This window comes from Arachis hypogaea, chromosome 4 (genome assembly GCF_003086295.3).
Source record: "Arachis hypogaea cultivar Tifrunner chromosome 4, arahy.Tifrunner.gnm2.J5K5, whole genome shotgun sequence".
Taxonomy (NCBI): Eukaryota; Viridiplantae; Streptophyta; class Magnoliopsida; order Fabales; family Fabaceae; genus Arachis; species Arachis hypogaea.
In genome coordinates this window covers 112498190-112522634 of record NC_092039.1, presented here as the reverse complement: position 1 = coordinate 112522634, position 24445 = coordinate 112498190, and the positions used below count along the sequence as shown (strand labels likewise).

The 24445-nt window shown below is 33.1% G+C and overlaps 2 protein-coding genes across 2 annotated transcripts; both read left to right on the top strand.

Annotated features, from left to right (window-relative positions):
- The first annotated feature begins 8862 nt into the window (after nucleotides 1–8862).
- Nucleotides 8863–10948, top strand: LOC140184221 (uncharacterized). The gene is made up of 4 exons (XM_072234530.1): nucleotides 8863–9384; nucleotides 9855–10239; nucleotides 10329–10700; nucleotides 10797–10948. Exons 1-4 carry the CDS (start codon nucleotides 8863–8865, stop codon nucleotides 10946–10948), a joined length of 1431 nt encoding a protein of 476 aa, XP_072090631.1.
- Nucleotides 10949–19723: 8775 nt separating this feature from the next.
- LOC112797314 (fasciclin-like arabinogalactan protein 10) lies at nucleotides 19724–21420 on the top strand. Its single transcript, XM_025840182.3, has one exon. It carries the CDS (start codon nucleotides 19931–19933, stop codon nucleotides 21203–21205), a length of 1275 nt encoding a protein of 424 aa, XP_025695967.1. The 5' UTR covers nucleotides 19724–19930; the 3' UTR covers nucleotides 21206–21420.
- The last annotated feature ends 3025 nt before the right edge of the window (nucleotides 21421–24445 follow it).

Below are 24445 nucleotides of genomic sequence, written 5' to 3'. Positions count from 1 at the left end.
CGCTAATCGTTACACTCCTTCTGTCTTCAAAAAAGCGGCCAAGAAATGTAAGAACTTTGTGAAGGATGTAAAGTGGACAATGAGAAAGTAGTTGTGGTGTAATGTATTTATTTAGGTATTAATGATGTGAACTATATTTAGAGTACTTTGTCTGTGTTGGACATTATGTACTAATGACTTGGACTATAGTAAGATTATATTGTATGTTTAGAGAACTTATGTGTTAATGAACTTATTGATGTATTAACCATCTGGACTATGTATTAATGTTTCATAAAATCTTAATATGTTGTTACAGATATCATCTCAATATACCTCATTTGGACAATTGAGGTCATATTATATAATGCTACAGATATGTTATAATACTAGATTGTCATAATTTATAAGGTTACATATATCAGGTCATGTTAACTCAATTTGCTCATTCATGTTATATTATACAAGATCATCTTATAACTGTGAACCTATGGGGCATCTCTGTTGGTATTTGCACCAGCTGACTGACGGCATCTGCTACAACTATGTCCCTCAGCCCCACATAGCCTACATCGCCTAAGACGACGTAACATTCGCGTGTCCATCTCATTCAAAAAGCGCGTCATCCTGCGGTGACCTTCGTGACCTGTCTCAGGTACGGATTCGGTACGAACCGAGGTCCATTGTAAGCAGGCCATGTAGTAGGATTACCTAATGGCCTAAACCTTGCTCGGTACACCTGCCACACTTGATCCATCTTATACACATCATGCACATACATTTTCCAATCCAGTCGTTGGTTGGCACAACATGCGAACACATGTCTGCAGGGGATCCGGTCTACCTGGAACTCACCACAGTCACATCGAAGCCCACGTAGATCAACTGCAAACTCCAGTCTGCTTGGCATCTCACGCACCTCAAAGACCTCATTTTGCCGGTCAAAGTAACTAACCTAAATGTTTCTTGATACAAGTTGGTTTGCATGCAACTTCGAGGTCACGATATCAGAAAACACATGGCCAGCATTGATCCGGGCTTCGCCTCCGCTCTTTTTCGGGTGAACAACTCGTTTAGCCTGTAGAATGTTGTCTTCACAAGAGCAGTAATGGAGAGATTACGTCCACCCTTCAATACTAAATTGATGCATTCCACTAGATTTGTCGTTATGTGGCCCCATCGGTACCCACCATCAAAGGCCAATGCATACTGTTCGCGAGGAATTCAGTTTAACCAGTTTGTATACGCCTCGCCGTAAACGCTGGTAATGCACTTCGTACTCCCGCACCGTCCTCAAATATCCTGGTGGATCACAACATAAAAAAAAAAAGTAATAGAGGTCAATACAATTATTGAAGGGAACTCTGTTAATAACTTACTTAAATTTAGTAAATGGTTACCGATGTTGACAACAAATTTTTGGAGGTACGGTGCCTTGAACTTTCTCAAAAAATTTGACTCTATATGCCTGATGCAAAACATATGAAAAGCTCTAGGAGGTGACCAAGCTCCGTTACTGCGTTCCACAGCTGCATTGATGAATTCGTGCCGGTCGGATATTAGACCCACACCATCCCGAGTGACAACATGTTAACGCAAGTTACTAAGGAAAAAGTGCCATGCATCAGAAGTCTCTCCCTCCACAATAGCAAATGCAATTGGGACGATATTGTTGTTGCCATCCTGTGAAAATGCCACTAGTGGACAACCCTTATACTTTCCGTACAAGTGAGTCCCATCTACCTGGACAATTGGCTTACAATGTCTGAATGCCCTAATACAAGGATAATAACTCCAAAATACTCGATGTAGTACTTGAATATCACCCACCAAGTCATCGCCTTGATATGCAGGCATAGTCTCAAAATTGACAACAGCTGATGGCTCCTTATGACACATGGCCTCAAACTATATAGACAACGCTTCGTACGATGCTTCCCAACCTCCAAATATTTTTTCTTCCGCCCTTTGCTTAGCCAAGCTTGTTTTTCGATAACTGACGGTGTAGTTGAACTTCGATTGCATTTCTGCTATAACCGATTTTACCTTTAAGGAGGGGTCAACCTCAACCAATGGCTTTATTGCTTCTACAATTGTGATAGAATCCATCTTCAAATGATCCTGTGAAATGGTGGCTCTGGTACAGGTGTGGCTACCATTATACCTCCTTATAACCCAACAGTACTTCCTGCTGATCAAGCTAACCCTGATAAGACAATCACACCCTGACCTATACTGTGTACACTTGGCATAAAATGTCAACGGCTCAGACTCATACACCCGGTAGTCTACGCTTCATCGTATGGTATACTCTTTTACCGCCTTAATAACAGCTTCTTTAGAACTGAACTCCATACCAACGGCAAATTCACCATCTGCGATAATAGGAATTTCTGCTGGGACAACCACCATAGGAAAAATTACATTAATACGCAGATATTTCAAAACCGATACTAAAGGTAAATCAAATATCACTGCATCTAGTATGCTATAAATCCAAACCTTACAACATGTTATTATGTCACTATAAACAAAATAAGAACATCAGCAGCAAATGAAAAAACTGGACCGGACCGGCCGATTTGACCAACAAATCTAACAAACTGGACCGGACCGGTCCGGTTCGTTCGGTTTGAACCATACAACGGATTGAACCTGTGTGAATAATAATTACAAACTCATGCAATTTGTAATAACCATATTGTAGAGAATTTAAATATTATTTTCTTATAAATACTTGTAGCATATAACAGTAAAAAAAAAAACACCTGAACGGTTCGAGCACCGGTTCGATCCTGACAACTACGACATTCAACGCATGATTAAATAATGGTAAATAAAAAGTAAATTATTCATAAGTCGATCAATGACTAACTAAAAAAATACTAATACCACAAATTACGTACCTGCAGTCATATATTCCGAAAATTCTGGAACATGCATGGCTTCCAAGTCCAAAACTCGCATGAATGATGGCTCCTTAAACAACACTTCGTTTGCGAGTGCATTTGCCACTTCTGTCACATCTGGAGCCATGGTTCCGTCACCTTGATCTTCATCTCCATCTGGACCAACAAATTCGTAGTTGCTTTCAAACTCTTCTTCACTGTCACTATTATAATCTTCCCGTAGAATATTCTGGTCAGCCTCAGATTGTTCAAACTCAACATATAACTCGATGAACGAGATCTGAGACCGGTTTTTAATATACATTGAAAACACCTCCTGCATGCTCGCTTCTTCCGTCACATATTTGGTTTGATACTGGACGAATCCACCAAACACCGGTATGGGATATCTGTATAGAATACAAGATATCTTTCTTGCCTTCTCAGAATCAATCTTTTCACAGATCACACCTTTGAGCTCTTCAAATGAGATAATAAAAGGAACAACAACATCTAGCAAATTTTCACAAATAAATTTTACTCCTTCAATCGTTTGTAACAAAATCTGACCAAAATAATATATTTTTAGTAATACTCTGTCACTCATTTCTTTCACTCACCAAAAAAAAGCATAACCTTAGTTACTAGATTTTCAAAATCAAAACAAGTAATGAAAAAACCAGATAGAAGAAACAGAAGAAGCAGCCATTCAAGAAGGAGGAAGATGCCACTAAGCTCCCACCACTTCACTTTACACTTTTATATAGGCATCTTTAATGAACTCGCACCCTTCGACTAGGTTAACCTGAACAAAAAAAAAACTAGAAACGAATTCGAACCATGCGAGTTCGTCTAAACCCTCACACAACACGGAGGGTCCCAGTTCAATGTTCCCCAATTCAAATTCTCAGCATGGAACTCGGACCATACGATTTGCCGTCACATTTCATACTAAGAAAATCGGAGGGTCCGATTTCAACGATCCGTAATTTTGATTCTCTTAGCATACAAATCGGACCGTGCGATTTGTTATGCAAGAATTTAAAGCAAAGAACTCGCATGGTCCGAGTTCTTTTACCTTACATTGACAAAAAACTGTCCCACATATATGTCTAATCCCCCATGAATCCATATTAAAAAATAGCACACACATGTCCTCCATTTCCATAAAATTGAGCCGTTCTTCTTACAATAAATTATTATTCTTGCTCTCATTAATTAATTGTTTTTTCATCAGTATTATTAGAAAAATAAAAATATTAGTAAAATAAAAACTAAAAACAAATTCAGGAGATTAGAGAAATTTTACAGAAAGAAAAAAATAAAGAAAGAAAAGAATGACCATTTTTAAATCTCAAATTTTTTTTATAAGATATATGTAAAATTTAATTTAGTCTTCTTTAAAATATTTATTTTATTTTTATTTATATTATAAAATTAAATTTTGACTCCTTTCTAGAATTTAGTCTAATTCCACTCCTGATCAAACTAATACAATAAATAACAGAGTGGGAGAATTCATTTACTCTCGAAGCAATCGAGAAATTTTCTTTTTAAACCAGCTTAGAAAACAAGCAAAAAGCACATTATTAATGCAAGGATAGATCGAATAATTCATATTGAACTTTTCTTTTACAATTTTATAAAGTAATAAGAGAGATTACAGCTGACATATTTGATTTTTCCAAGTCACAAGCAAAGGGAGGGAAAAACTTTTGTGAACCCAAAGAAAGCAAAATTGGCTTGATTAATATCATTGTGTGTTGTTGGGGCAAGAAATAATTGGGAGAGAGAATATTATAAATAGTATCAAGTAGTGCTAGGCTACTAATGCTACAACATATATAACTCCATTATGATTTGCATTATATATATATTCCACATTTCCCAAGTCATAATATGATCATATGCTAAAGTGCTAAACACTAGCTAGTTCATCAACCCATCAAATTCATACATGCTTTCCCCTATTATTGCATTTCATAATATTATCTCTTTTTAACATTTATTATTTGCCTATCCGTTTTTAACATGTCAAACACATTAAGATGTGGCTTCATTGGCCAGCTCTTGCCAGCTATGTGTTTAATTTATTCAACATTTCTATGTATATGCATATAGTGGAGGAGGCATAATTCTTATAAAGATAGAAATTAAAGACACGTCACATGTGAAGAATGTAAAGTAGTGTGTAAAGATACGGAAGGAATATATCAAATGAGTATATAATACAACTACAAAAATAGGTTTCCAAATGAAGATTATTGGGAAATAGAACTTTCCTTATAAATAAAAAATCATGCATTACTTAGAGTTTGAAAAAGAAAAATCGCACTAAAAGAATGAAGTTTGAAGACATTTTTTTTTGTTGACTAAATTTGAAGAAATTTGATACAACACAGAACTCAATCGCTCTCAACATATTATTTGAAGAAATTTGATCTCAGCTAGATAAGTTTAAAAAATATCTCTTTATTTAATTTTATATACTGACCATCAATTATACGAAAAATAAATGCAAAACCTGCCGGTTAATTTTTTTAATATGAAGATTTTGTGTTATGCTAAGATATAGAGGTGAGAAGTGTTATACACCGTTGTGACGACTCTTTTTTTAATTAATGGAAGAGAAATTAGACTGTTTAATTTTTTTGATGTAGAAGAGATATAAAAAACGTGTAGAAAAATTTAAAATTTTTTACGCAATCAAATCAGAAGGTTCGATTTGATTCACTTCAATTTTCTTTTAATTTGAAAAAATACAAATCGGACTATTATAAAAAAAAAAATTTAAATTATTAAAAACCAAATTGAACCGTCCGTTTATTTGATTATATATACCCACAAGTCTACTCCACTCTACTTTTGTAGAACTCTCTTCTTCTTCTTTGTCCCTCAGCTCTTTTTCTTTAGAAACTCTCTTCTCTCTTACTTTATGTCCAAAAATAACAGCGAAATTGAGCATTTTTAATGTGAGTACTAAGTAAAAAAAATGAATAATAGAGTTATGTTAAAAGTGTATTATCATAATTAAATTTTGTTAAAAATATCTAAATTAAAAGAGTGAAATTTATATGTGAGAAATTATTAGATATTGTTATTCCATTCACACTCTCATTTGAGAAACTAAAAGATGTAATTTGTGAGAAGATAGATATAGAAATATCCAAAAGATAGTGTCATATATTTTGCACAGATATTCCATATCAGTATTTGGTGGGTTCGTTCCACTACAAAACAAAGGTCTATGGTCAAGGTGAAAAACCGTGACCATAGCTAATGAAAAGGATCGGTGGCGGAGCTTAGTTCAGACAGGGGTGACCATGGCCCCCCAAATTTTTATTAACAAAATTAGTAATACTTTTTCAAAAAATAAAAAATAGTTCAGTTGACTCAAATATTTTATTATGACTTAAAATACCAAAATTTAATTTTCATTTCTTGTTTTTATTGCACAATAATTTTTAGTTTTAAACATTCAAAACATATTGGATTTGGACTGAATTCAATAAAGAACACTCCCTCTACCTTTGAGTTTAAATATAAAAAATTAGGTATTTTTTATTTATGTAATTTAATATTATTTTATATTTTACTGTTTATTTAATTTAATTTTTTATATGATAAAAAATATTAGAATATTCAATAAGTATTGATATTATTGTATTTGTATAAATTGATAAAAAAAATTCAATAAGTATTATAAATTTTAATATTTGTTCTTCTAATTTCTTTTTTATATATTTTACTGGATATATATTCAAATTTTTATATAAAATAGTCATAAAAAATCAAAGAGTTGATGATGCATTTTTTAAGAAGAAGGCTAATATTCAAGAAGGAAAATATATAACTTTTACAATATCAACACCTTAGTTCTTCTACTTTAATGATTCACGAAGAAAGTAAGATACAACCTTCAAAAGTTTAAAGAGTTACATCTGATGAGCTTGACCTTAATTCTTTAGAACGATACCCTGAAAAATGGCTTTAAATTTGGCAATATTACCCAAATCAGAGAGATAAGGTTAGACGAGCTTATCTTAAATGGGATCCATATCAAAAGTATCTTGACAATTATCTTCTATCTGACCCCCCAAAATTTCGTTTCAAGCTCCGCCACTGAAAAGGATGACCATAGGTCTATGGTCACGGTTTTTGACCTATGGTCACGGTTTTTTCACCATGGCCTATTCTTCCATGGCCATAGACCTATGATCACGATTTCTATGGTCACGGTTGTAGTTTTCAAATTCTAGTACTTTAGGCCATGTTTTTCTACTGTGACCATAGGTTAATCTATGGTCAACCCACCTTAAAACCGTGACCATAGATTAATCTATGGTCACGATTTTAGCGTGACCATAGGTATCTATGGTCACCCTACTTTAAAACCGTGACCATAGCTTAGTCTATGGTCACCCCACTTTAAAACCATGATCATAGCTTATTTTTGGTCACCCTATTTTAAAACGGTGACCTTAGCCTATTTTATTTTATGAGATTTAATTTTTTGAAAGCATAATCACATCTCAAAATGATAATCACAAAATAAATCTAAAAATGAGAAATTTAAGAAATCTAAATCATAAAAGTTACATTATAAGCAAGATATACTTTTAGTCCAAACAACACAAATCAAAATAGGGTGTAATTTAACCATTACATGTAATATCGGATAAAGTCTTTTCTTAAATAGTACAGAACATATCAAAATATTACATTTAGATAACTAAAGTCATTATAAAACCCATCCCATCTCATATTTGTATGGAACATATTTTTTTCACATCATGTTCTCCTGCTAGCAAAAGAAATAAACATGTTAGAACTATGATTCTGAAAATCGAATCGAATCGGCCGGTTCAACCGGGTTAACTGGTAACTGGTCAGCTAGCCGGTCCGGGTAAGCCGAGAAATCGTCTGACAAAAAACCGATCAAAAATTGGTCAAACCGGCGGTTAACCGGCGAACGGGTAGAATTGTTCAGTTTTTTAAAGGGTTTCTGGTTCGGAAATACACCCTCTAAAATGTCGCCGTTTTGTGTATAAAAAAAAAAAGAAGAAAGGCAAGTGATGAAGTGAAGTATGAATCCTAAATCACCAATTCAAGCCACTCATCTCTTCTCTCTTCTCTGAGAAGTGAGAACCATTGCAGCCACCACCACCAATCGAGCAGCCTATCACCACCACGTCCCGCAGCCTCCGCGTCCAGCAGCCTCCGCGTCCAGCAGCCTCCGCGACTCGCAACCACAACAGCGATGGGTTTGACCACCGCAGCCTCCACCACGTCCTGCAGCCGGTAAGTAATACTCTATCTTTCTATTCCTTCTCGCTGCCTTCTGATTTTCTGTTTCATGATTTTCTGATTTATTTATTTGTTAGATTCATGATTTGATTTATTTGTTATTTGTTCATGAGGTTATTTCTTTGTTTTTGATTTTCTGAGGTTATTTGTTCATGATTTATTTGTTTGCTAGACTTCATGATTTTGGTTGCTGAATTCATGATTTTCTGAGGTTATTTTGGATTCATGATTTGCTATTTTCTGAGGTTATTTTGGTTGCTGAATTTATTTGTTTGTAAATTTGTATGTTACAGATGGAACAATCACAAAGTAACCTACAATCACAAGATAATGCTGTTCAAGATTCTTAAACTGGTTCTTCTAGGGGTAAATCTGATCTAGCTTAGCAATATTTTACAGTGGAGTATGACAAAAATAACAAGGCTCAATATACATATATTTTCTGCTTGAACACTTACAATGGAGGGGGGATATATAGAATGAAATATCATCTTACAAAAATTCCTGGACAAATTAAAGTTTGTAACAAAATAACGGAGGATGTTGAACTTCAATTCAAAAGGCTTTTGGAGGAAAACAAAAAAAATAAGGCAAAAAAAGAAAATTTGCAAGTGATTGTTATGATGTGGAAACACAAACGGAAGAAGAGTGTGAGCCTAATCCTGTACAACCTCTGACTCCTGCAACAATGGGAGACAAAGGAAAGAGAAGAGCTATTGTTGCTACTCCAAATGGAAGTTATTTTAAGGGAAGGACTATGTCAGGCTCTCAACCAACTTTGAAAAGTGTCTTGGCCAGTAAACAAGTTGTGCACAAGGTTAATTTGGGGCTTACAAAATGGATCGTTGATGCACGTATTTCATTCAATGCAATTCAATCACCTTACTTTCAACCTGCTTTGGACGGCATTACTGCAATTGGACCTGGTTTCAAAGGACCGTCATATGATGAAATGAGAGTTCACTTGTTGGCCGATCTTAAGAAAGAGTGTCAGTTGCTTGTTGAAGGCTATAGGAGCTCGTGGAAAAGCACTGGTTGTACATTGATGGCAGATGGCTGGACTGATCAAAGGCAACGTACGTTAATTAATTTTCTAGTTTATTGTCCTGCTGGTATATCATTTGTTAAGTCTGTTGATGCTTCTGATATGATAAAAACTGCCGATACCTTGTTTAATTGTTTGCTTAGGTTATTGAGTGGGTTGGGTCTAGTAACATTGTGCATGTGGTTACTGATAATGCTGCGAATTATGTATCTGCTGAAAAACTCATTCATGAAAAGTATCCAAACATTTTTTGGTCTCCTTGTGCCACTCACTGCATCAATCTTATTTTGAAAGACATAGCAACTATACCTCACATAGCTGACCTTGCCTCTCGTGCTTCAAAAGCGACTGTGTTTGTTTACAATCATATGATTTTCTTGTCATGGCTTAGAAAAAGACCAAATTGAAAAGAAATTGTTCGACCAGGAGTTACACGTTTTGCTACTGTTTTCATTACTTTGAAAAGTATATATAATCATAAAGAAGACTTACCAACATTGGTGGAGGACAAATATTTCACTTCTCATAAATTATCCAAGAGTGTCAATGGGAAGATGGTTAGCTCAATTATCTTGGATAGTAAGTTTTGGGAGGATTATATTACTACTGTGATGATTGTTGGTCCTCTTATTAAGTTATTGAGGCTTGTTGATGCTGATGAGAAACCTTCTCCGGGATACGTGTATGAGGGCATGCAAAGAGCCAAAACTGCTACCAAGACAATGTTTAGAAATAGAAAAGATGCATACACACCTTATACAAGTATCTTGAAAATGCGGTGGGATAAGCATTTGAAGCGTGACCTCCATGCAGCAGCATACTTTTTGAATCCAGGTTTCTTCTATAGTGAGGGGTTTGTTGAGAAGGCAAATATCTTGAGGTCTTTGCTTGATTTATTTGATATTGAAACCCTTTGCGATGACTCAGTTGGCGCAATGCAAGAGATACAGTTGTATCGAGATCGAAAAGAAAGTTTTGGAAGGGAAAGTGCTTTGAAAGCAATTAAGAGACTCAAACCTAGTAAGTTATTATATTTCTATGTTCAATTTACTTTGAAGATTTTTTAAATATTGAATGAGAATTTATGTTTGACTTTCATATCCTGGTAGGTGAATGGTGGAGGCTACACGGTGGGAGTGCTCCTAACTTGCAAAAAATGGCGATTCATCTTTTTCATCAAACATCTTCATCATCCGGATGTGAGAGGAACTGGAGCTTCTTTGAACAAATCCATTCAAAGAGGAGGAACCGATTAGAGCATCAAAGGCTAAGTGATATTGTTTATGTGACTTATAATCTACGCATTCAATCTAGATTGCATCGCAAGAAGAAGAATTATGATCCAATTGACATTCAAAGCATTGACACAGTAGATTTTTGGATAATGGCGGATGAAGATGATCCTGAATTTACTAAGGGAGACATTGAAGGCATTGAAAATTTAATTTACACGGATAATGCTATGCCTTCATATCTTAAAGGTGATTGAAATAGCAAAACTTGTTTTATTTACTAAAGATATATGTTGTAAAGTTATAACTTTAATTTTTTCTTAGTTTTTTATTTTATTTTATTAGATGGAGGAGATGTGGAAGTTGATGTGGATTTGCCTGATGTCGCTGATTCTTCAAATACAGCTTCTTTTGGTGGTACTTCTAAAGATGGTGGCTTTGGATTATCTGTTTATGATGGAGATATTGAAACACTTAATGATGATTATGATTTTTGATGAGTTGTACCTTTGATTAGTTGAAAACTTGCTAGTAATTATTTCTTTTGAATGTAGAACATTATGGGTTTGTCTTTATGTGCGTTTTTTTTTTAGTTACAAACTTTGATGTTTGAAGTTGTTTGTGAACCTCTAATATTAAGTTATGGATAATTTATTATGTGAAATTTTAAATTTTATTAAGCTAGAAATTATTGAATTTTATATATTTAAAATTATTTTTAGGGTTTTTAATAATTTTATTTAATATTTAATTAAATCGGTTGAACCCCAGTTGAATCTCGGTCGAACCAATGAACTATTGAACTAGTGAACTCACCAGTTTATTGACCAGTCCGGTTCTCGCAACCTTGGTTAGAACAGAATAAAATATTTTTGATGACGCAGTACAGTTGAGTAATGAATATGCAGCACAAGTTTAATAAGTCAATCAATGTTAAAATTTCAACCACTAAACAACAAGGATTATTTGTAACAGTCCAGACCACCCGCTAGCACGATATTGTCTGTTTTGGCACACAAGACCTCACAGTTTTGCCTTTGACGATAGGGATGATGGCCGAAGCCTTCCACACTCACTCGTCAAAACGCGTCATGCTAGAGAGAGGTATCCACACTTTTATAAGGCATGCTTTGTTCTCCTCCCCAATCGATGTGGGTCTTACAATCCAACCCCCTAAGGGAGCCCAGCGCCCTCGCTGGCACATCGATCCGGGTTCTGGCTTTGATACCATCTGTAACAGTCCAGACCACCCGCTAGCACGATATTGTCCACTTTGGCACACAAGGCCTCAGGGTTTATCCTTTGACGATAGGGATGATGGCCGAAGCCCCCTCATACTCACTCGTCAAAACGCGTCATGCTAGGGAGAGATATCCACACCCTTATAAGGCATGCTTCGTTCTCCTACCCAATCGATGTAGGCCTTACATCATTTGCTAGGATTTTGAATTACATAAAAAGAAAATCTTAGCCAAAACCTATACATACATATAATAGAAGTTGTTCACTTGTTTAAAGCCTATACAGAGAGTTATTTATGTCTGTACCTTGTTTTACCCTCTTAAATAACATAGACTTGTAATTATCACACACATAAATTAATGAGAATATTTTATAATGCAGTACCAGCAATTAACCAACATTAATTAATTAAGAATATATAACATGAATCAAATTAAGAGGAGACAAGTTAAAACACCTAGGTCTATATTAATGAGTTTTTTATGTGAAAAAGACATGCCAACATCAAACTTTTATAATTAACTACTACAGTAGTCTAGTATATACTAAGTACAATAAGAACAAACAATCTTCTGCTAACAAATTAGATTCTATTGTAGATTCATTTAAGATTAATAAATCAACAGTAAAATTAACATCAACAGCAATTAGCTATTATTAATTTAACTACTAATTTTAAACAGTATTTATTTTCATATCTTTTGATATACGGTGAATTACGATAAATAGTCATAACATAAAATAAATATATTGTTATTTGTTTATATTCTAATAGTATTAGTACTCAATAAAATCTAATAATCCGATAATGATAATTTTGTGTTGAACTATATATTAATTATTCAATTTAATTCTAAAAGAATGTAATATCAACTTTTACCTATTTTAACACTCATAAATTACTAACAATAATTTAGAGCAATTTCAGTTATAAAAGAATTGAGCTAAAATCATAATCTAAACTTTGCTTATTTTCATTTTGTGATCTTCTTTATTGGAATGAATTCCTTTTTTGTTCTTACTCCATTAAAAAAAATTATCTATCTTCACAAGAGAGAAAAATGAGAAGGGTGAGTATGAAGAGGTTCCACCTCCATAATTAACTTTAACTTGTTTTTTGAAAAATAGGAGCAGAGGATATGATTTCTTTTTAATAATTACTCAAAAATGATACATGTTAAAAATGATTATATATATATATTTTGGTTCTTTCACAAGACATGCATCAGACATCATAATTAATTATTAAAAAAAATAGATAATGGTCATAACTTTAACCATTATATTTTAGGCCATGGTAAAAAATTATGACTAAAGACCCTTTTAGTTTATTCTCTAAAATTAAGATCATAGATTCTTTTAAGTCATAATTTCGTAAAATCATGACCATAGATCCTTTTAGATTACCTCTCAAAATTATGATCATAGATACCTTTAGATCATCCTAAAAAATCATGACCATAGACTCTTTTAGATCACTCCTAAAAATTGTGATCATAGACCACTTTAGGTCACCCCTACAATCGTAACCATAGACCTTTTTAAGCCACCATTTTCGAAAAATCGTGACCATAAATTCTTTTAGATCACCTCCCAAAACCGTGATTATACATACCTTTAGGTCACTCTTAAAAATTGTGACCATAGACTCCTTTAGGTCATCCCAAAAACTGTGACCATATATCCTTTTAGGTCACCCTTTTTTAAAAAATCGTGACCATATATCCTTTTAAGTCACCTCCAAAAACCGTGACCATAGATCTCTTTAGGTCACCCCCAAAATCGTGACCATTGACCCTTTAAGGTCACCCACATAAACTGTGACCATAGACCCCTTTAGGTCACTCTTTTTTGAAAAATCGTGACCATAGACCTTTTTAAGTCACTTCCGAAAACTGTGACCATAGACCCCTTAAGGTCACTCTTAAAACCGTGATCATAGACTCTTTTAGGCCACCTTTTTTTATAAAACTGTAAATATAGGTACTCTATGATCACCCTTTTTTAAAAAACTATGACCATAGATATTTTTTGTCACAGTACTCTATAGTCACAGATTTTTTTATCGTGACAAAAAAAACCGTGGCCAAGATCCAAAATGTTGTAGTGTTCAATTTCGAACCAAATATTTAATAGACGAAGCGAGTATGTAACAGATATTTTCAATGAATATTAAAAATCACTACTAAATGTCGTTTATCGAACTGTATATTGAGTTTGAACAATCTGAAACTGACCAAAATATTGAATTAAAAAGTTACAATAGTAATAGTGAGGAGGAATTTGAAACGAACTACGAAATTGTTGATTTGGGTGAAGATGAAGATCAAGTTGACGGCACTATGGAGGCAAATATAGTAGAAGTGACAAATATACTAACAAACTAGTATCCGTTTGATGAGTCATTTTTTATGCGTGTATAGAATTTGGAAGCCATGCATACCCTAAAATTTCTTAAATATATAAATACAAATATGTAATAAATATATTTGTATGATAGATTAATATTACAGGCGATTTAGTTATTGGGATAATATAAAAAAGGACTAAAAATTTATCATTATGTGTATATTATAGATCGATTAGTAACGTATATAATCTATAAAATATAATTTATTAAATAATATTTGATTAGTTATTCATTTAGTTAAAGTATAGATAATCGATTGACTAGATTTAGATAATTTTTTACTTAAATTTTAGATAATCACTTGATTAGGAATAAAAATATATTTATATTTATATTAATTTATTAAATTTATATAGTAGAGTTTCTTTCTTTGACGTATGGTGAATTTATTGTGGGAATGGAATTCAGTTTCAGAGGGACTGTGATTACGCCGATGAAAGCTTGTACTATCTGTAGAGGTGTAGATTATCAAATATATGTATCAAAACTGATGACATTCTATACTAAATATATACAATATGATGCAAGTTGTGATTGACTAATTAGGATTAGCCAGATACGCAGGAAGTACTGCTGAGAAATTATGAAGTATAATGATAGAATGAGGTATTTGAAGTGTGTGAGATGCCTAGTAAATTTTATAAAACTTAGGAGTATGCAGTTAACTTACATCGTCAATTTTATAAAACTTCCTCTATAATTTGTCTTCCTAAGTATAACCCTAAACTGATGCAATTATTCAGTCTCTAAGACATCGAAACTACTCATGTCACTTCTGTCACTGAAAGACTATTAGTCAGAAGACCAAGAATTAAAATTATTTCTTTTAATGTGATAGCACATTCACTAACCAAAAAATAAAATGTATGTGTTTTAGGATGTCATATTTCGATCAGTGCGTTAAACATTATCGATTGACACTAAATTACTTAAATCTAAAAAACGTGATAAAAATCAATTTCCCATAAATACTTTTCCACAATCGGATTGTACGAATCCGACAATAATAAATGGTTACACATAAACATTCGTGAACCTATAAAACGTAACCAAAATTCACATCAAACAAAAATATCGATAAAATTTTAATCATAATAAATATATTAATTATATGTATGTCTAACCATATTTAATTAATTAATAAAATTTAAATATATCTCATTTTTATTAACACATCATTAATATAATATGATTTACAATAACAATTGTATCATTAATTATTTAAAATATAATATATCTATCTTAAAAAAATTTTACAATTATATTTAACTTCTAACAATAATTAACAGAATTTAAATATAACTAAAATATTATTTTAATAATTATTATTAAATACTTCAAAAATATATTTTTAATATCTAAACCTATAATAATAATAATAATAATGATAATAATAATAATTAATGACTTAACATAAATAACTAATTCTATAACTAAAAATTTTAAAAATATCTAAATTACTCTAATATCATTATAATAATACATAACACTAAATTTAAAAAAATAATAAATTTATTAAATTAATCCAAATTTAGTGTTAATAATTAATTAACTAAATAATTTACACTAAATTCAATAATTCGTTAACTTGTTCATGTTCATGTTCACGTACGGCTAATAATATATATTAATTATTTAACTAATGTTGTTATAATGGCAACAATAATTATTATATTAAAAAATTTAAAAATATAATTACAATACAATAAATATATTAATTAAATATCTACAAATAATTAATTATTAAAATTTTAAAATATCTAATTTTCATTAAACGTTATAACTAATATATTTATCACAGTTGACTCATTAATTGTTCAAAAATATTTATAAAAATTTATAATTAGATTTTAATAATTCTAGTAATGATGACTAAATCCATTAAAAATATATTTTCTATTTCAGTAATATTTACTAACTAAATAAAAAAATATTTTTAACAATTTTATAGACTATATTATTAACAAATATTAACTATCATTTAATCTCTAATATTATTACTATTATTTTTACTAAATCAAAAAATTTATTAAAAATAATTTATATATTTAAGATGATTGAGATAATTAACAATGTGGAATTTAGAACGATCAATTTTTTTTTAATTTGGGCTTTTTAAGCATTATTAATTTTTGAATCCTGCTAGGGAGCCAATAAAAAATCTTGACAATGTGTATAATGAATTGGTTATTTAGCCCAATAAAAATAAATAATAAATTCAAAAACTCTCGTTCAATTATTTCACATCAAATTTCAAATTTTTTGATTTCAAATTTTAAATTTTTAAAAAATCCAGATAGTTATTTCAAAAAAATAACCATCTAAAATTATAATTTACTAAAGCATTTCACTCTAATACTCTCTTCTTTTTCAACCAGCGGTCACCCCACCTTCATCAACAATCATCCCATTTCACCATCGCTACTTGACTTGTCACACGCCACTCACCCTTAGTAAAAATAACCATCCACTTAAAGATAAAAATAATCATCCGTATACCTAATGAATTGAACATCTAACATATTTTAATTATATATAACTAAACCCAATCCAATCAAAATAATCATCTATATAAAAATTAAAATAACCATCCGCATACCTACTAAAATGACCATCTTAAATTGACCATTAAAATAGAAGAAGAAGATGAATAAACAAAAAAATAACTATTATGGTGAAATATAGTTTTGAAAGACTAGGCATGACGAAAGTGGCACTGTTGTGAAGTATAGGGCTCAAATATGAAAGAAGCTAAACATGTTTGGATCTGAAGAAGAAGAAAAAGAAGAAGAAGAGCATGGTGGTATTATCGGTGAGAAGAGACTTGAAGGAATCGGAGAAAGCAAAGCCGATTCGGAAGAGAGGCGCGCGAAAAAGCGGCAGCAACGTTAGGCTGAGCGTCGGAGGGTGAAGAGCGTTGGGCTGACTAGCGGAGGTGAGGACAGTATCGGTGTGAGGAAGCGGTAGCGTCGGTATGGCCGGCAAAAAATTCAGTGACGCGAGGTGAGTACTGAAAAAAATGACTGTAAATTTTGAACGTGTATTAAAAGTTACGGTAAGATTAAAAATAACCGTATGTAATGTGAATGAGTTTAAATAATAATTCTAATTTTTTAAAATTTAAAATTTAAAATTAAATAATTAATTAATGATCTAATTTTTAATTGTAATTTTATTTTTTTAATCTATTATATATAATTAGTATTGGTTCCAATACTTTCTCTTAAATTTTTTGCTACTGTTGTTGAAAGAACACTTTAATAAAAGAAGATGAATCAAGAACAAAAGAGATGAGAGAATGTGGGGTTGCTGGTTGTACAGGTAATGAGTTGCAAAAGAGATGGATGAATACATATGTCACAGGTAGTAGGGGTGGCAACAGGATGGGTAAGGGCGAATTTTTTCTCTATTCGACTCCGCTCTACCGTATAACAACCCGTATAGAACCCGCTCTGCTTCTACCTGTGGGTAGTAAAATGTTAAACCCTAACCCACCTCTGCGGGTACTCGCCCCGTCCCTACCCATCCCTATAATTATTAAAATTTAATAAATAAAATTAAATTTTAAAATTTATATAACTATCATCACATGTATAACATAAATTAAAATAAAAATTTAAATATAAGACAATATTATTAATCATTTACTAATTATTTTACATATATTATACATATTATATATTAAAATTATATATTATATATATAGTGGCGCGGGTAGGGGCGGGTATTACCTAAATCCGACCCCGCCTTGTCCCTTCCAAAAATTCGTCCCGCTAAAAATCCGTCCCGGTGCGGGACGGGTAATTACTGACCCCGAGCGGATAAGGACAGGGTGAATACTCGCGAATTCGAATAGTATTATCATCCTTAACAGATAGAAAGAAGAGGAGCTATATGCCCGACATATGAAGCCGTAACGCAAATTGAACTGATTTGGTATTTTAGTCAAGACCATTCGATTACTCTTCTATCAAATTGGACCATTTGATTTGTTAAATTTGACATTACAACCACATAAAATATTTTATTGTCCAATAATGCCATACTACACTACTCTAGTTACTATTTCAAAATTAAAAAATGTAAACATGTCATGTTTTTCATTTTTACTAATGTTTTTCGGTTTAAATTTGGAAAATAAATAAATTAATATAAAAAACATTAAAATTAAAATAGTAAATTTTTTTAGAGTATCTACTTTTTTAATAAAAATGTTAAAACATCTTCTCACGAATTTATTTGTATTAAAAGTTTAATTTATTTTTTTAATTTACATTTTAAATAAAGATAATATTTTTATAATATATTAAAATTAAATTTTATAATTTATTATCTAATAGTAAAAAAAAATCATATGAAGACGACTATAAAATCTTTCTTAAAGTATTTACTTTTTTCACAAAAATTTTTAACAATATTGCAATATATATATATATATATATATATATATATATATTTTTCAAATTAGGGGGAAAAAGTTTAGAATTGCTTACTCTGATCGCATTGCAAACAGTTGAAGTTTGAAGGTGGCAAAAGTAAAAGGGAACAAACTCACGATGACCAGTGGAGCATGGAACAACGTCTGTCCTACCGAGTCAAAAAGGAGGCAACAAAACTCACTTGAGTAGTTGAGTGCTGAATTTTTAAACCAACGGATAAGTCTATTCATATGTACGAAAACCTTTTACAGTTAGCAGATTTTCACTGCCAGTGTAAGCTGCTGTAACAACCAACTACCACGTGCTTTATGATCTTCTTAGTTTGTAGAACTTCAACAAACAAACTAGTAATCCTTCTTTCTCACTTGTTTGTGAGCTGGTTTAGTAAAATATTCCTATGATCCTAGATAAATGATTTATTTTAATTAAAATATCTAATATTATATTACCAAACAATAAAAGTAGTTTCTTCTTAACGTTTCCTTTTGTGGATTTAAATTCAGAAACCTGAGAATTCGTGAGTACTGACCAAACCACACCCTCTACAGTCTTCCATGGTTTCCAAATTAGACCGTTGCAAGCAAAACACACACAAGAGACAGCAATCCATAAAGCCCCAAACATTTTAAAACCCCGAAAAGGACAGAAGAAAGAGAAAGGGGGGCAGATAAGTAATTTCACGAAAAGAACAGGAGCAAGGGGATCAAATGCCACGTATTACAATTTCCACTTCCAGGCTCCAGCTGTGGCCAAATCATATTTGTCCCCTCTCGTCCTTCTTTCTCACATGGCTTTCTATAACTCAACCATAGTTATTTGTTAACTCCAGTTTTTTTTTTCTCTTCCTTACTTTGGTGGGAATTTATAGGAAACTAGGAAGTGAAAATGTTTAAGTCCATGCATATGTGAATGTTTAAAGGGTGCTACTCTGGCATTTTTAATCACCAATTCTTGCCATTCATAACACTTAAATCATAAACTACGACATGGGGACAATTAATCCATACGAGATGATTAATCAAATCACATATCAATTATCATACGGAGACAAACTTAAACCAAATTATGAACAGGTGCTCTTTTAAGTTCTAAAAATCTATCGAAAATCAATTTGTGTCTGGACAAATACATATAAGACAAAATCGTTTTGTAAATTATAAGTTTATAACATAAGAATTTTGTTTGATTTATTATATTTTTAATTATTTTATGATAATAAATTAATATAGAAAACAAGTGATTCTGATTTTATACTGTATGTAAGAATTATGGTTATTTTTCTCTTAACCATGGTTAGACCCCACTACTCTGAACCCTTCTTTTAACTCCTCACCCACTCCCACACTCTCCACTTACTCGCTCACACTCCCCACTCTCACTCTGTCAAAATGGCTCCCAACCGCCACCTCCTCCTCCTCCTCCTTCTCGCCGTCTTCGCCGCCGTAGTCTCCGCCCACAACATCACAGCAATCCTCGAATCCGACCCTAACTACAGCCAGTTCAACAGCTACCTCTCTCAGACAAAACTCGCCGACGAGATCAACTCTCGCACCACCATCACCGTCCTCGCCATCCCAAACTCCGCATTCTCTTCCATCACACAGAACCACCCCTTACCAGTCGTCAAGAACCTCCTCAGCCTCCTCGTCCTCCTCGACTACTTCGACCCCACCAAGCTCCACAAGATCACCGACGGCACCACCCTCACCACCACCCTCTACCAAACCACCGGCAACGCCGAGGGAAACATCGGATCCGTCAACATCACCGACATCCGCGGCGGCAAGGTCGCCTTCGGCTCCGCCGTTCCCGGCTCCAAGCTCGCCTCCACCTACACCAAATCAGTTAAACAGATTCCTTACAACATCTCCGTCCTCGAGATTAGTGCACCGATAATCGCGCCAGGGATCTTAACCGCTCCAGCTCCATCATCCTCCCTTAACATAACGGCACTCCTCGAGAAAGCAGGTTGCAAGACGTTTGCCAGCTTGATCGTCTCTAACGGCGTCATTAAGACATACCAGTCAACGGCTGATAAAGGTTTGACCATTTTTGCACCGTCCGATGAGGCATTCAAGGCAAAAGGCGTTCCCGATCTGAGCAAGCTCACCAACGCTGAGATCGTTTCGCTCTTACAGTACCACGCCGCCGCTAAGTACCTTCCTGTCGGTTCCTTGAAGACTTCCAAGGATGCCATTAGTACATTGGCCACTAACGGTGCTGGAAAGTACGATTTGACGGTTTCCGTCGCCGGAGATTCAGTTACATTGCACACCGGTGTTGATTCATCTAGGGTTGCGGATACCGTGTTGGATTCCACTCCCCTTTCTATTTACACTGTAGACAGCGTTCTCCTTCCTACGGAGCTTTTCGGAAAGTCGCCGTCGCCGGCGCCTGCGCCAGAACCTGCCAGTGCTCCATCTCCAACTCCTGCATCGGCTCCGTCGCCGGCTGAGGCTCCTTCTCCTCTCCCAGCTTCGCCGCCAGCACCTGCCGGTGATGTTCCCGCTGGTGCTCCGTCGGACGCGCCATCGGCGGAGGCGGAGCGTAGCGGCACCTCCCCTAAGTCTGCTAGCGTGAGAGTTGAAGCTTCTTTTGCGGTTCTCACTTTTACAGTAGCTGCTTTATGTGCCGTTGTTTTCCCCACTGTTTCCATGTCCTGATCTGTAATTTCACCTTTTTTGAGCTTTTTTTTTCTTTTTCTTTTTTTTTCACTTTTATTTTACTCTGTTCCCTCGATGTGATTGGATTGGAGATTTTTTCTTCTTAATTTATTTTTTTGTTATAAATTACATTAGGCATGTGATGATGATGTGAACGTTACGCTGGTTTTAGTGTAATTTACTTTCTTTTTTACTTTATTAGATTAATTTATTTATTCTCTTTTCTTTATATTTTTTGATTATATGGATATGTGTGGGGACGTTGGGATGCGATTGGTGGGATTGAGTGGCACGGACACGTGGTGGAGTAGCGAGTGGGGTCAGTTGTGTCTAGCTTGTGCGATGAGGGACCACCGCATTTTGTTGCCTTGCATCATCATAGCTCATCAGAAGCACCCAGATCTGGTTTTTGTGGGACTGTGCGGCGAATGGTGTTTGTGTTTGGCTATGTAGATGATTAATGAAAATTTTCTGTATGAAACTGGAAGTGCTTGATTATGAACGTTGGTTGCATCGAGAATTTTGCTGCTTGCATCTAATGGAAACTTTTACTGGGTCTGTTTTTCTTATAACTATATACTATGAAATATAAACTACTAGTAATCAAATATTATGTTAATGCTTCTTTTAGGAAGGATCCCATAGGAATAGTTTAAGAATTTTTATGGCATCAAACCAAACCATGACAAATGATTGGCATGGGGCAAACGTTCCATTTGACCAAAGAAATGAAAGGATCACAATTCACAAGCTGCCAAGAAGGTGATTTTGATGCTTCTTGAATAGGTTTTGAATCTTGGTATAAATCCATAGACCATAATGTTACTTCTTGTATTTCCATATTATTTGATGAATTTGTACCGTGCCATATTTGCCACCAAGAGAACACTTCCAAGTTCCAAGTTATTTAATTAACTTTTTCCGGAACATGCGGAGTTGCAGTTAGACAGGGAGAGTGTTACGGGTCCTGGATTAGGCAAGTAGCCAAGTAAGTAAGCTCCATATAATACTGAAGTCATGAAACCCAACTTAATATCTAGTCTTTTGGGTTGGGCTACTCTCTCCATCGGCTTGAGTCATAACAATAACAATTGCTATTCTTATGAAAGGTTGGGTTACAAAAAGGCTACCTATATGCTAAATTAAGATAACTTAGGTTAAACGAGTAATAAATTTCTTTATTTACTTAAATAAATATGAGGAGTGTGAATCTTGTATATAGCAATTCATATTAAATTGAAAGATACCACAGAGTTTATGAGTGCAATTAAATTAGCGGCTCATGTATGCTTAATTAGGAAAAAAAATCTATACCAAAAAAGTTATAGATTTCCTTGTCGTGTGATGGTTAATTTTAATATTTTTTATACCAAAAAAATCTAATTACAAAATTAAAAGTATTATATATGTTTAATTAAAAAATATAGAAATATAAAATTAAAAATTTAATAAAATTATAAAATTTAATAAAATAATTAAACCTAAATAAATTATCCTTTAGCATATATTTTGTTATTTTTTATATTTTTACTAATTATATTTTGTTATTTTTTATATTTTTTACTAATTATATATTTTTAATAACATTTTATTATTGTGATTAGTGAAAATATTATAAGACATTGACTTTTGAAAAAGATTAAAATTATTTGAATGAATTGTTTTAAAAATTTTAAAATTTTTCAGGAATTATTTTAAAATTTTTTAAATTATTTGAGTATTATTTTGTATTGCACGCTAGAGACTCATTTGCTAATTTACACATGTAGATACTTAATAAAAACATATGTGAATTAATATTCCATGTATTGTCTAATGAAGGTAGACATAAAAATTAGTTTTTATATTTTAAAATTTAAAAACTAAAATGTCAGATTTCAAAAACCTAAAAGACTCATACAGGGATAGGGTAAAATTAAGGTTGGTCTCCATAAGATATATGCATTTATTAGGGGTGGCAAACGGGCCTAAACCCGCCGGGCCGGCCCGCGTAATCTGCCAAAAAAGGCGGGCTGGGCTGAAAAATTGGGACCGCTAAATAGCAAAAGTCCGTTTAACCCGCACCGCTTAAATCGCGGGCTTTGGCGGGTTTTGGCGGGGCGGGGCGGACTTCCCCGCCGGGATTAGTATTTTTTTAGCAAGGGGGTATTTTTATAATATTTTTTTACCAAAACCCAACTTCTTCCAATCCAACTTACAAGAGAAGAAGATGAAAATTGAGTGTTTTGGATTATGTTTATTTTGTTTTAGAAACAATATTTATAATTATGTTTTGGATTATGTTTATTTTGCTTTGGGAACAATATTTATAATTATGTTTATTAGATATTTATAATTACAAAGACTTTAGTGTTTGTGAATATAAAAATTATAATTTGTTTATAATTTTAGAAATTATAATAGTTAAAAGTAAAAAATAAAAGAGATTTTTTTATTTCTTTATATATATTATTTAATATTTAAAAGTAAAAAAAAGAGAATATTTAACGGGCTTGGCTCGCCAGCCCGCCAGCCCGCCGTTAGGCGGGGCGGACTTCTCCGCTTGCCACCCCTAACATTTACCACGTACACGCATGAATCTGAGCCACCAACTATATAGCATTTTGACTCATAAACCGATTGTATGAGTTACATCATAGATCATCGTACAGTAGATTTTTTCGTGTATAAATAATATTTTTTTTTAACATCATAGTAATATTTTTTTAAGCAACACGTCTTAAAAAGTGTTGTTTAACAATAAAGATGCATTACTTTAATTTTAACAACATTGTTTATTAGGCATATATAGCTATGGTAGTTAATTCTGTTCATAAATTCCGTTACTATTAGTTAAGTAACGTTAAATCTGTTTGTATCTAGCTATATTAAGGCAAGGCAGTGTCATATGTGCAGTAATATATATATATATATATATATATATATATATATATATATATATATATATATATATATATATATATATATATATATATATATATATGAGCCGGAACCATGTGCGACAAGACAGAAATTATTTTTAATATGAAAAAAATTAGTGTTTTGGTTGAATATTGACATTTGAAGTGTATTACAATATTGTAGAAATTATTCAACACGTTCCCACATGTTGGTTAGGATGCTGCCACGTGTTTAACACGCTCCCATGTGTTGGCTAAGATGCTGCCACATGTTCAACACGCCCCCATGTGTTGGCCAAAATGTTGTCACGTATTCACACGCCCTCCCACGTGTTGACTT